Source organism: Staurois parvus, unplaced genomic scaffold (genome assembly GCF_062004578.1).
Source record: "Staurois parvus isolate SC_StPar_1 unplaced genomic scaffold, SC_StPar_1.0 ptg000171l, whole genome shotgun sequence".
Classification (NCBI taxonomy): Eukaryota; Metazoa; Chordata; class Amphibia; order Anura; family Ranidae; genus Staurois; species Staurois parvus.
The window spans coordinates 1431649-1446849 of record NW_028317967.1 but is presented as its reverse complement, the minus strand read 5'-3'; the positions used below and the strand labels follow the sequence as shown (position 1 = coordinate 1446849).

General features: G+C 41.6%; 1 protein-coding gene across 2 annotated transcripts in view; it reads right to left on the bottom strand.

Annotated features, from left to right (window-relative positions):
- LRRC9 (leucine rich repeat containing 9) overlaps nucleotides 1–15201 on the bottom strand; it is a 235793-nt gene that overhangs the window by 17576 nt on the left and 203016 nt on the right. For both annotated transcript variants that reach the window (XM_089676540.1, XM_089676541.1), the window contains exon 32: nucleotides 7005–7182. In XM_089676540.1, coding sequence (XP_089532666.1) covers nucleotides 7005–7182 — 178 coding nt within the window. The remainder of the gene's footprint in view (nucleotides 1–7004; nucleotides 7183–15201) is intronic.

Genomic DNA, 15201 nt, shown 5'->3' with positions numbered 1-15201 from the left:
CTGGGCCTACTAAGGGCCCAATCTTCACCCCTCACGGTGGGCATACCCTTGAAGGGGACTTCAGGGTCTGGAAACCATAGAAATGGGCCATGGCCCTGGACCTGTATAGCACCCTGCAGCTAATTAGACATGCTGTACTATGTGCAAAGGTTAGCACCTAAAGCAGGATCCAGTGCCTGAAACAAACATTAGAGGCCAGCCCCATGTAGTAGGGTCCAGGTATGGTCCCCCAAGGTACACACTGAGAATACCTGATCCAGAAACTGCGAGGCAGCCACAGGCAGTAAGCAGTCAAACCTTGATAGCTGCTTCAGATAAAAAAAAATGTAATGGTTAAAATAGAAAAACACTTTGGAGGGGGAGAATAGGTCCATCACCTAAGAACACTAACAAAAAACAAGCGTCTCACAGAATGAGCAGGTTATATGGGTGCACTCAAGGGGTGCAGCTAGCAATTTTTTTTTGTTGCCAGTGTCCAGTTACCAAAAGGCAGACAGCCCATGGTACATGAATGCTAGCCCTGTGTCCTGTACTATAAAACTAAGATAAATAGATTTATTTACAAATATGTTTCCCTTTCAGTCTGTTTTCTTACACGTTAACATTTGCAGGTATTGTCCCTCCCCTACCCTTTGACTGGACAAGGAAAAGAGAAGCAGAAGACTGCTAACCTCATCTCTCCTACCATCAGCATATTCCTTGCTAGCTCATGAAAACTGCAAGACAATTGACTGGCTCCTTTTAGTGCTTCTCCCTCTCCCAGTCTGAGCTCTGTTGTATAGGAACTGAAAGACTGGTGCCAAGTCAGTTTTAGATAGATACATTGCTTGCTTTTAAACATAAAGTGATGCATTACTGGATTCAGCGCTGCATCCACTTATTTATTTTTTATATTATTATACAGTATTTATATAGCGCTAAAAGGTTTGCTCAGCGCTGTACATTATAATGGGGGACAGTACATGAGACAATACAGTAACAAAACAAAACACGAGGGGCTCAAAGGCCCTGCTCTTTCGAGCTTACAATCTAGGAGGGAGGGGATAGTGGTACAGGAGAAAGTGGCTGTGGGGGATGGAGCGGTAGGAGGAGTGGAGGAGATTGACTGTTAGGTGAGGGTGGGGTAGGCTTCCCTGAAGAGATGGGTTTTCAGGGTGCGCCTAAAGGTGAGGAGGGTAGGTGACAGTCTGATGGATTGGGGTAGTGAGTTCCAGAGGATGGGGGAAGTCATGGAGAAGTCCTGCAGTCGGGCGTGGGAGGTGGAGACCAGGGAGCTAGAAAGTAGGATGTCTTGTGAGGAGCGAAGAGTATGGGCTGGGTGGTATTTGGGTATCAGGTCGGTGATCTGCCCAAAGTTCAGTTTTAACCTAAGCAAAACTGTTAAAAAAAAACTTTTTTTGGCCATACTTCTTTTGTGGGTTACAGGAGTGCACTTACATTTGCCCACAGTCAGCTGATAGCAGGCTATTGGATGTTATTGTTTTTAAACAAATACTTCCCCTTAAAGCTGTTTGTTATTACATTGAAAAAAGACTTTCATGAAAAATTCCCAATCTGGAAAAAAAAACCTTTTAGTACAAATTTTGTTTAAAGTAATAGCAAAGGTCCTTTTTTTTCAAATAACAACATGTTATACTTACTTACTCTGTGCACTAGTTTTGCCCCGATCCTCCTCTTATAACGGTCCCCCGCTGGTGCTCTCAGCTCCTCCTCTTCTCCATGTGCCACCATATGAAGTCACTTCCAATGCTGGCACACTTGCGGGCTCGATCCCAAGCCAGGTTGTGTGTATCTACTGACACACAGTGCGGCTCAGCCCCGCCCGCCCCCCACTCACTCATCACAGGATTTGATTGACAGCAGCACAGTACTGGATCAAGATCGGGCTCAGGTTAGTAATTAGGTGGGGCTGAGGGGAACTGAACATGAAAGGTTTTTTACTTTAATACAGAGAATGCATTAAGGTAAAAACCTTTAGCCTTTATAACCACTTTAAGAATAAGCATAATAATAATGATAAGAGTAATAATTATAATAACAATAATAAAATAAATATAATAAATTTATGTAAACCCAACCACTAAAATCTCATTTAACTTACACATATATACATAATATACATGGTTAATCCCTTTACTCCTGCAATACACATACAGGATATGTGTCAGCATGGCGGTGGGCCTTAACACACTTATGCATACAGCCGGAACACCGGTTTATGGTAGGAGCATGCTCACTCAGTGCACCCAGCACAGTGGCTGAGAGTTAGAAGGGCTCATGCACATTGCTCAATAATTTCCTGATATTTACAGAGTACTAGTCTGTACAGCATATGCATTTACATGTGTAAACATCCAATTACATACATGTACATACAATTTTTCTTATATTCTACTACTCTTTTTTGATACATACAAAATCTAAAATGACTTCAATCCACATAGTAGTTTGTGCAAAGCAAAAGACACGCATGTGTTCTGACTGTGTGCTAAGTCTCCCTTCCACCAATGTTTTGGTGCTAACCATGAGGTTAGTGTGCACAGTCTGTCAGCAAGGCGCATTTGCTCACGGATGCATTGTCTGACAGGCATTGCTATCATTGCAAATGATTATGAGCCTTACCCTGTACAACAGAAACTAGTTGGCTCCTACAGAGTGTAATGCAGGCCATAGACAGTTCGCAAATCGGCCGATTTTTCTTTTAAAAAAATGAAAAATCGGTCGTTCAAGCAGCCGACGTTACCAGCAACGGTAAAAAAAAAAAAAAATCGGCCGATTTTCATCCCGTCTACAGCCGGCAAAAAGTGTCCCTGCAGAGAGCTCCGCTATTTCTTTGACAGTTCCTTGACATTTATAGCGGTTGCAACAATGTATCTATTTGTATCCATTTAGGATACAGATGTTTTTATTCGGAAACAAATAGATACATTGTTGCAACCGCTATAAATGCAAGGAACTGTCAAAGAAATAGCGGAGCTCTCTGCAGGGACACTTTTTGCCGGACTGGAATTCCTCTTCTTCTTCATCCTCTTCTTCTTCATCCTCTTCTTCATCTTCTTCATCCTCTTCTTCTTCATCATCCTCTTCTTCTTCACCCTCTTCATCCTCTTCTTCTTCATCCTCTTCATCCTCTTCTTCTTCATCATCCTCTTCTTCCTCTTCTTCATCTTCTTCTTCATCCTCTTCTTCATCCTCTTCCTCTTTTTGTCTTCCTCTTGCAGGTCACTGGTCATGCGCAGATTTTTTATCGGTAAAAGATCGGCCGATTTGCCCATCATTGCCGCGAAAATCGGCCGATCGGCAAAATCGGCCGATTTTTTTCCAACTTTACTGATAAAAAAAATCTGCCAAAATACCGAAAAACGGCCAAACATTTAGCCCACTAACGATCCGAAAATCGGCCGATTTTATTTTCGGACGTAAAATAGGCCGATTTTCGACCCATCTATGGCCTGCATAAGTTTAGGTGAAAGGGAAAAACCACACGCTGTCCAAGAGTCATTGGCCAACCTTTGTACTAGTTAACCCCAGTAATTACATGCATCTCCCTGCTATTAATGTCAGCTGAAACATGAACTTTCATTAGGAATAAATAAAAGACAGAATATAAAGAGTTCAAACAAAATTTACTACAAGACATGCAGGCTGCCAACAAGCATTAAATGTCATCAGCAACTTGCATAGCCCACTCATTGGAAAGATTTTCCAGGATGGGCCAGATACTGGGGTACAAAGCATATCAGTTTACATAATTAAGGAAGGCATCCTGGGGTGACTAGGCCATCAGCTGGCATGTAGGATCTCTCTCATAATTCAGAAGATGTCTTCATTAACTGATGATGTAAGCCTGCCATCAGCATGCACATTGCAGTTCCCTTCACCACCAGACTGGTGCCTTCTTCTCTTCCTTTAGTACCCTACAGAAATAGAACAGTTGTTAAAGTTATCATCAAGACATATGGCTAGACTAGCATGATAGATACAGATATGTACCTACATGTATCAACAGACATACAGAAAGTGAGATTTCTATAGAGAGAGATACATACTCTGTATACTCCGTGGAGGCAGGTGTGCCTCCAAGGAGTCTACTGGTGTCAAAGGATGTGAGGGCCTCTCTTCAGTCTCCTCACCTTCCTGTTCCTCTACCTACTCAATCTAACTGCCTGTTGTGCTTCTAAATAACAATATATAAATGAAGAACACTAAACAAATGCATCTACATTGACACTGGATTATCAATATACAATGCAGTAAATATAATCTTTATTCATATATGATCTAGCCCAGGGGTCTCCAAACTTTCAAAATAAAGGATCAGTGTACTGCCATTTAGATATTAGGGGGGCCGGACTTTGTCCAGAGGAAGTAGAAAATGCCCTGGCATCGGTGGGCGCAAACAATGCCATAGGCTTGGTGGTCAGTGGGAGTAAAAAACAATGAAATTATTGGTGTCAGTGGGAGAATTAATACACCGTCTATGGTATCAGTGGGAGGAACAGTGCCCTGCCTTTGCTGTCATTGGAAGAAATAGTTCCTCATATCAGTGGAAGGAATAGTTCCCCAAGGGCCGGATAAAGGCAAGCAAAGGGCCACATCTAGTCCTCGAGCCGCAGTTTGGAGACCCCTGGTCTAGCCTAACATCTATAACCTCATACTTTAAATAATCAATATCTACTTACTCCCTGGACTCCATGGGCCTTTCGGGAAATGTCTGCTCACTGGCCTTAGGATGACATCTGCAATGTGCTCCTCTTGCTGGGGCTCTGCTCTGGGCCAGCTGTTCATTGGTGATGTCACGGTGGAAACGGAGCTCTCTCCACCGCCTGTTGAACGCCTTACCTGAAATTTTCAGATATGTCAAAACACAATGCCTTAAATAACATTCTGTTATCAAAGCCTAGTTCAAGTTTTAGATACTAACTGCAAACTGGGCAGGGGTAAAGGAAACGCACAACACCAAACTCTCAGTCCCCACAAACATGTTTTGGTGCTTGCAGTACATTGTTGCACTCCTTAGCAAGGTTTACACTCTGCATGGTCAGGTTCATGGTCTGAAAATTCTGAGTACATGGCCTAATTCCTGTTCTGTGTCACCCATAATGTCAAAACTTCTGATCTCTACAGGGAGGAAAGCTGTGCCATGCGATGCTACATCAGACTGTGGACGCAATATACGTTAAGTAAATGTCAGTTGTTTCAAGCACTGGCTGCCTTGCATTTAAGCGACATAAACATGTATATGTCCATGCTGTGTGTGAATGTGTCCTGCTTTGACTACAGGTTAACCAGGGACAGAAGGCTCTGAAGTCAATAGGAAACAGCACAGGCAATGTGCAATACATCTGCACACCGGGGACGGGACGGGAAGTTAAGCACAGGTCACCAGTGTTTTACGATTTTCTTCAGTAAACTTTCTACATTTTAAATGTAACATTACATGTCAACATACACAGATAGTATTTACCTCTTTGCTGCTTCGCTCTGACGTAGGTGATCCCTCTTCTCATTAGGGAGATCCGCATATTTTAGTTGCTTGGGGTCCCACAGCTCATGGTACTGCTCAACCGCATTGATGAGGTCAGTTTGGCTCATATCTCTGGTGTGCGGCATCTGGTCAGCTCTGTAAAATGTTGTCTGGCACGGTGCATATGGTACACAGAAGTGTCTTTTGACCTGTGCAATGTTATTTCCAGGTATATGAATATTCACACTGTTGTGTTTATTTTCACTGGCAGATTTTACTTGTGCATGCACACATATACACATGCATGCTAGGGTTGCCACCTCATCCCTTTAAAACCGAACACATATTAATTACACAGGTTCTATGGTTGATTGAAGTGGTAATTAAACTCACTTTGTGCCTTATCTGCAATAAATTAGCCTCAGAACCTGTGTAATTAATATGTTTTCGGTTTTAAAGGGATGAGATGGCAACCCTAATGCATGCATGTACATGCATTTATATGCATACATGCATAAATTACACACCTCGGACGCAGATTTAGATTTCACAGGTCTAAAAGCAATTCAGGATTACCGATTTTTAGGAAAGGTGTGCATGAGCCCAAAAGGAAACAATTCACTTGAATTCAGATTTGTAAAAACATGTCATACTGATAGACTGCATTTTATGTGGCTGTGTGAATGCTGATTGTTGAAATGCTGTCATATCCTTTATGTCTGTACAGTGGATTGGACTCTGTTCTAGAAGCAAAAATGACACTGCACATTTACTTGCAGAAAGGGAAAGGAAAGTGCTTATGTATGGCACTCTGCAACAAGCATCAGCATAAAAAACAAATTGTTTACAGGTAATGTTGAAAGCATGAAGTGCTGCAAATAACAAAACAATAAGCCCCAGGTCTCAAATATAGAAGGCAGAACCCTGCTAGCTTTGTACCTGACACAAACAATTCCCTGAGAACCGTTCTTCTGGTACCTGCTGCTCTGAAAGCCGTGTTTATTCAGATACCCTACTGGCTCTGTGTATGTGAAACACACTGGAAAGCATTGTGTGTGTATAGCACACTCCATGTCTGTGTTGATGAAGCATCTATAAAAACACATTTTCATTAATACCCAGCAAGGCTGTTTTGGATGTCTGCTTAATTGCTGCAGGCTGACATCTTTGTCCTTCTTTAATTGCTGCTGATTGACATTTTTGTTTCTAAGCATTAAGCATACGTTTAGAAATTAGTCTCTGTGATTTTAATACAGGGTGCTTAAAAGAAAAAGCTATGTTTAGGTTTGCTCAATTATGTCAACAACTCTTGGCAGAAAATAATTTGTGCAGAAATTAGCACTTAAGAGCCACCCAGCTCAGCTCTGAGCCAGCCGCAGGGCTCCAAGTGAGTCCCTGGAATGAAAGCCTGAATTAGTGCCATGATTACGATTTGCCATGTTTAACATCCATTAACATATGTGTGGTATATGAGCACTTGAATGCGATTTAGAAAAAAAAAAAGAGACATGGGCTGAATGGAATGCTGTTTACTTACATTTATCGGAGTCATTTGGAAGGAAGTCATCTTGTCTATTATTTAAATGGAGATTCGGACTAGCAAAGTGGTGCAAACCTCCTGGCAGACACACATTTGTAATGCGTAATGGTGGGGGTTTGGTCAAGATGAATGTGGAAGCTGGATGCACGGTCTCTAGGACAGGATTTGATAATGCCTAGGTCAGATCAAAAGTGAAAATTAATTTAAACAGCATGTCAGGGCACTAAAAAAAGTGTATATATATATATATATATTATACACACATACACGTATATAAATGTGCAGTACATATTTGCAATAAATGCCTATTTCCCCATGTTCAATCTCTGTAAAGACCTTGCACGTACAGAAAAAACCATGCTGAACAGCCAGGAATGTACTTCGCTCTTAAGTCCTGATGTGGGCTGACAACACAGTTTCTGGGTGCTGCCTGGTGTCAGCCCTGCTCAGTTGCCTTGCTAAACTACTCAAACTCACCCACTTGCTAGGGTTGCCCCTCAACCAAACACATATTAATTACAGGTTCTGTGGCTGATTGAGGTGGTAATTAAACTGACTTAGTGCCTTACCTGCATTAAATTAGCCCCAGAACCTGCGTAATCAATATGTGTTCGGTTTTAAAGGGGATGAGGTGGCAACCCAACCACTCGCCTATCAAGAAAGTGTAAACAGACACAGGACAGTTTTGAATTTTTGACAAGGTAATTTGCAAGATATATTTGCACTTATAACTGAGCACTTTCAATCGTATTTTTAACAGACCAAAAGAGAGCAAAAAACAGAAGTTCATTGTTAGGGTTGAAATACACTTTAAAGGTTTACGGTTTATAAGTGAGACCAGGCAAGAACCTAAAGCCTTAAGCATCTAAGTAGCAATCATCTTGCATTGTTATGACAGGTGAAATGAGATGTGCTGGGTTCTGAACTTTGCACTACGTCATTGCTGTTTGAACTGCACTGTACTAGATGTTTGGGGACAAGGTTCAATGTTGGTTGCAGCGTTCAGTTCACTGCACTAGGTAGTGGTGTATTTAGGTTTTGTGCTTCCGTAGACAACATTGACCAACAACACCCCTGCCCCCCACCCAGGAGAGCCTTCCACTATCTCCCCCCCACCATCCCCGACCATAGAGAGAAAGACACTCATCTTGACAGCTCCAGACATCCCCCGGAACACGAGTCAGGCTCTGCATACACCATCAAGCAGCATGCAGCCCCCCTGAAAAATGCTGCCCTAGGCAAATGCCTTGTTTTCCTTGTGGTAAATACGCCAGACACTAGACTCTTTCAAGTGTGTAGGAAAGCAGCTTGAGCTGCCTCAGTATGCATAGATCATTTATCTGCTTTGTCGAGTATGGCAATGCTTGTATTACCTTTCTCCTCTGCTCTATTATTCTACAAAATGACCTTGGTTCCACCACTTCCTCCATGTACAAGGTGGTATCAAAAGGTTTATAGACTAGTTTTGTAACACACCAACAGATGGCAGCACAAGGCTGCACACACAGTCACAGGGAGCACTGGCCTTCATAAGTCAGTGTGTCAAAAGACATCATCCTGTGTACATAGGGAGCTGTGCAACTGGTCCTGTTCTGACCAAGTGCATTACCATGTCTGCTATTTCATCATGGACAGCAAGTTAGAACAAAGCAAATGTGAAATTCTGCATGAAACTGGGCAAATCTGCCACAGTGTTAATAGTTTGTTTATTAATTACAAAATGAAAAGTAAATTAACAGAAGAGAAATCCAAATTAAATCAATATTTGGTGTCACCACCCTTTGTCTTCAAAGCAGCATCAATTCTTCTAGATATACAAAACATTCAAACATCTTGGAGAACTAAGCACAGATTTTCTGTGGATGTAGGCTGCCTCAAATCTTCTGTCTCTTCATGTAATCCTCAGACTCAATGATGTTGAGATCACTTTTCTGTGGGGGCCAAACCGTCACTTCCAGGACTCCTTGTTCTTCTTTATGAGAAAGATCATTTGTAACGATATTGGCTGTATGTTTGGGGTATTGTCCTGCTGCAGAATAAATTTGGGGCCAGTCACGTACCTCCTTGATGGTATGGCATGATGAATAAGTATCAGCCTGTATTTACCAACATTGAGGACACCATTGATCCTGACCAAACTTCCAACTCCATTTGCAGAAATGCAGCCCCAAACTTGCAATGAACCTCCACCATGCTTCACTGTTGCCTGCAGACACTCAATATTGTACCGCTTGCCAGACCTTCGGTGAACAAACTGCCTCCTGCTACAGCCAAATACTTCAAATTTTGGCTCCTCGGTCCACAACACCAGCTGCCATTTTTCTGCACCCCAATATCTATGTTCTATGCATAGGTGAGTCACTTAGCCTTGTTTCCATGATGGAGGTATGGTTTTGGCAACAATTCTTCCATGAAGACCACTTCTGGCCAGACTTCTACAGACAGTAGATAGGTGTACTTGGGTCCCACTGACTTTAGTGGCAGGGAAAGGGAAAGCAATGATGCTGTGCTGGTGCCTGATGTCCTTCTTATCAACTGATGATGACTGATATTCAGTTCATTTACTTTCTTTTTTTTTTACTCATTTAATTTTTTTTTCTATAAAAATAAACTATTAACACTTCTATTCCTGAAAGATTTCTTAATTTACAGCATGTTTTCACACTGAGATCAGAGGGTTTGGTGTCAGAGCGCTGGAAGTATAGTTATAGCTGTACGTTTAGCGTGCACTAAAAATAAAAATTGTGCATTAAATAGGTAAGTCTACCAGGAATACATCTCATTGGATTTAACCCCCCGTAATGCAGAATATTTTTAAAAGTGGCTGTATTTCTGTAGTACAGCTTTAAATACATTTCTATTTAACCAAGACTGAAAACGCAACATTCTTGGTACCGCATCCCAGGCCCAAGAGTCACATGTGACCCATTGGTGCCTACTGGGCAGCCAGTATTCAGTTCTCTTTTCTTTTCTTTGGTGTTTACTAACAAACAGTGAAGGAAAATGGTCATCAAATTGGTTTCTACAACATAAATGATTACATTTTTTGCACCATCTGTGCCTCTCATTCTTTTTTGCTTATTTTTGTTGTCAGACATTTCATAACAATCTTGCTAAAAGGAACATTAAATATTATGTCATATTTTTTTAAAGGGGGTTGTAGGGAGTGTCGGTTTATAAAAGAGTGTAATACAGCGATATCTAGCAGTCTCACTTCATTTTCTGTGAGGGTGATTTATACAGATACCACATTTTGCAGTTGCACACTCTGAGATGTGCACATGTACTCTAATCATAAATTTCTGTACAATAATATGGAACTAGGGATTCTTTGTATCAGTTTTAATTGTTATCGGGCTAGGGTTGTGTTTGTCTACTTTCTAATGGATTTTATTTTAAACTGATAAAATGTTTTCACGTATTAAATTTTTCTACAATCCTGTCTTTTTTTTTTATATTAAGGCTCTGCACTAGGAAAGAGACAAGCAGTTTCATATACATTTGCCCTAGGAGAGAAACTGGCTAGCTGAGGTGTTAGCCAGCAGTGGCATTACTAAGAAGCAAAGGAGTGCCACAATATGCACAATATTGCTAGGTTTTCAGCATCATTAGGATCTGTTATAAAGCAAGTCAATATGCTTGAATAAAGACCTAGTCTACAGAGATGCTGTCAGGAGCCGCCGTGACATGCGGATCAGCGCAGGCGCAGTGTGCTGGTTCACGCTGGTGTACGGGCACTAGGTCCTGGCTGGCCGCGGCGGAGACGGAACTCGCGCATGCGCACTCGGAGCCGCGGGTGCGCGCCTGGCACCAATGATAGCGCAGGGCACGGTATTTAAATCCGCTCTGCGCTGACAGGAATTGCCATTTGGTCTCTGTGTTCCTGATCCTGTATTACTCATTATTCTGATTGTTGCTGACCCAGATTGTCCCTGACTGTACTGTATTCTCCTACTCTGACCCCTGGCTCGCCTGACCTCTCTCCTGGATGCCCCCTGTTGGATCTGATCTCCTGTTACTGACCTGGCGTGTGACCTGACCATTCTCTGCCCGCTGCCTTGTACCGCGCTGCTCCCACGGCTACCGACTCGACCTGTCTGACCACGCTCCTACTCATCCATCCATCCATCTTGCTCTGGCATATCCACCTCTTCACATCAGGCTCTCACCCTGCAGATACCTCTGGCGGATCCCTCTACCACGGGTAGGTGTACTCAGGGGCCGCAAAATGGTCTCGGTCTGCTCCAAGTCCATCCCCACCATCAGGGGACCTGGTGAACAAGCAGACCGGGACTTAGACTCCGCGCTCTGGGGAATCCTATCCGGTGGGTTACTAGAGGTACCGCCAGGCGGTTCATTACAGATGCCTAGATGCTACTAGATTACAGTTTCCCATTTTTACACGCAAGGCTGTTGCACATGGGAGTAAAAAAAGCTTAGTTTTTTACTGATTTGAAATGAGATGAAATGATAAGACATTGCACATAGCCGAGTAAAGATCAATAATACAGCGATGAGTACAGAGCAGTAAAACAAAAATAGAACATTTTTCATTTGAGTGCAGTGATTTACTTGTGTGTTTACTCGTTTAGGCCCCTTGCACATGAGTGTCATAATGAGTGTCATAATTTACTGATGTTTACTCGGTAACTTGTGACGTCTGTGTATAAAGGGCCACAATACTAGCAATGAAGAAGAATTTTACTTGTCTATGCGCACCTATACACTTACACACCTTTATTCGCCTATACTCAACATTACTCAGGTCTTTACACACAGTTTTTGGCCCCTTGCACCACAAGTTCCCGAATAAACCTCAGTAAATTATGATGCCCATGTGCAAGGCTGATCTGATTGAAATAAAAGGCAAAGCCTTCCACTTGGAACTAGCTTCAAGCAATTCCAGCCAGTTACCAATGAATACATTTGCTAAAATCTATGCGATGTATACTGCTGACCAGGAATCAGCTACTAACATACACAGGAATGTTTTTGGGGGTGATTGTTACATAGTGTAAGTAATTTCCCCAGTCTTGTTTTGGTTATGAGGAAAGCTGTATTTCAAGAATTTATTACAGGTACTTATTATTATAGCACCATCAATGTAAGCAGTGTTTTACATGTGTGTGTATATATATATATATATATATATATATATATATATTGTACATTCACATCAGTCCCTAACTCTCAAGGAGCGTACAATCTAAAGTCTCTAACTCACATTCATACATACTAGGGCCAATTTAGACAGGAACTAATTAACCTACAAGCACGTCTTTTGGAGAGTGGGAGGAAACCGGAGTACCCACACAGGCACAGGGAGAACATGCAAACTCCAGGCAGGTGGTGCCGTGGTTGGGATTCAAACCAACGACCCTAGTGCTGCCAGGCAGAAGTGATAACCATTTAGCCACTGTGCTAAATGAACATTTTTATTATAATTTTTAAAGGGAAACTGTTATATTGTTGTAAACTTGTATATATATTGCTAAAAAAAGGGGACTCTTTGGGACGGATTGTAGGGAATGAATTGTAAAGGAAGCTGGACATTCTAAGCTAAGATAACTGTTGCTTTAAACTTACAGACCCAGATGAAATACCATGCCAAACAATCCTGATCTATTGGCTTCTCATAACAAATGAGCACAACACATTTCACAGTTTTGCATTTTTGCAGCATTGACTTGCTTCGCAGCTCTCTGCATTCAGTTGCAAAACAATTCCAGAGTGTACTGTGATTGCAGATCTGAACAGGAAGCAATATAGAACGCCGAGAAGCTGCCACTGAATGCAGATCTGACAGAGGCATGAATTGGCGAGTATCTCCACTCATTGCCTCCAACTCCACATATATATGTCCCTCTTTACCCCCAGCCCAGACCTTTCCTAATAATGTATACAGTCTTTGTTTTAGAAATAAACATTTACTACAGGACAAATAATTCCCAGAACACTATGGGTTAGCTAAAGAGATAGGACATCAGATGTTGCCTCCTTTTTTGAGCTTCCATTTTTCTGATTGAAACTGGCTAATTCATAAGGCTGCATTCACACATGAGCATTTTGTGAATGCACACAAGTCGGTGTGAACCTAGCCTAAGGCTCGCCATACATTATACAATTTTCTTGAGATTTTTGCTTTAGATTTACCAAAAACCATATAATATGAGGTCAAATCTAAACAACACTTTCAACTGTATACAATTAGGCAGGGCTTTGCACTACATAGTTGAATGTAAATCTAAAGGAAATTGGGCAGAAATTGGACAGAAAATTGGAAGAAAATTGTACAGTGTATGGACAGCCAAAAGGGATGAATAACTGAGGAGTCAATGGTGTGAATTTTTCAGTGCTGAGTGTAAATTGAAGCTTAGTCTGTGTTCACAGATGTTTTTTTTTTCAACAGGCCGTAAAGAGGTAAAGATGTGCAAAGGAACAGAGAGCTCCAACTGCTGGATGAGTACATAACTATATCGTATTTAAATGCATTATTTAAATATTTGGAACATGTTTTAGTCATCACCCTAAAAAAAGACGAATTGTACAAAATCACTAAAATCACTATAAACTTACATAAAATATCTTTTATAAGCCTTTGGTAGCAGCAGAAGCCATTTTAACTGCTAATGGAGCAGAATATATTCACTTAATGATATATGATAGCAATATTAGCCATGTCTAATGATATATATATATGTATTAATTGATTTAAACACTCTTATTTAATTATAATATATTACTATGATGTAGGATATAGTAAGGATCACCTTTATCCCTATACACCTTTAATAAGAATAACATTACAAAATGGCTTGTTAACAGATTTACTTGCTGTATCCATTTTGATGACAGTGGAGGTTTCCTTTAAATTTACAAACTGGATAACTATTAAGATGGCCCTACACTTGACAATTTTTCAGCTTTCAATTGCCTTTTGACAACAAGGATTTCCTGATTTCAAGCAGCCAAAGAATTAAATTTGGGGTGGAAATTGATTTACAATGCCTTTTTCTGAGTGGCACGGACATGGATTTCTAGAGCACCTTTGATCATTTTGTCACTGGAAACAAGGAAAAGATTGTTGGCGAAAGCTGACTGAAGGATACTTACCTAAAAAAATGTGTACCAGCCATAATCATACAAAACCTGCAGACTCTGGTACATGAAAATTCTAATTTCATTCACATAGAAAAAGAAAACATACCTTCTTAACCTCTACCCAGTTTCACAAAGTACTGTGGAGGATGGTAACCCTTTGAGAAATATTGCTTAGACCCATCCCTGCTACAACTTGCTGTACTGTTGTTCTATTCCTTACTGGCCAAGCCCCCAGAGGGATTTACACTGCTCTATAAAAAAGTGATAAAGAAATCTGGACCGGCCTTCCACCGAGGAGAAGAGGGAGCGAATGCTATAATTTGTTCTCCACTCATCCATTTCCAGTCACTTTCTGGAGTCTGGCTGCAAATCTATGATGTGGTGGTACCGGGTACTCACCCCTCTGCATAAGAGTTACCCAATGGTTTGGCCCGTGTTGGGCTGTGTTGATGATGTCAAGGGAACAATGGATCCCTGTTGCATATCTGCTGGTCTGGTCCTCATATACGCAACTTCTGAGTTTCGATCCGTGGTATGAGTTTTAGACTGACTGGTATTTCCTTGCCCGGAGACCTGTCTGCTTCACTTGACTCCACTCTCCAGGAGTAGAAACAAGAAATCCCTCCTAACCCACTTCCTCAATGCTGTGAAAATATGCATGCCACAAAAGTGGAAAAGTCAAGATCCCCCGGTGAAGGGACAATGAATAGCTATGGCTAACAAAATTAATGAAATGGAATGCCTCTTAGTGGCCCTACACAGAAAACATAGTATTACTGGCACGACTTTCAGTTCTCCCGGGACTACAGCACACACTTAATTCCAGAAGAATTAAGTCGGCTTCACACAGTTAGCCAATACATTTCTGACTGTCAGCAGGCGTTTGTCCTGTGTGCCAATGCCCTCTGTCCTCTGTGACATGCCCAATGTCCTCTGTGCCAATGCCCGGCCCTCGAGCATTCAGCTGCAAAACAAATTTTGCACTCTTCCCTCCCTCCTTTTTTTTGTGTTTAGAATTTTTCTCCCTTTACCCTCTAAACATTCCCATTTCCCCTTTCACCCTTTGCCCCCACTAGCTCCTATTGGAGCATCT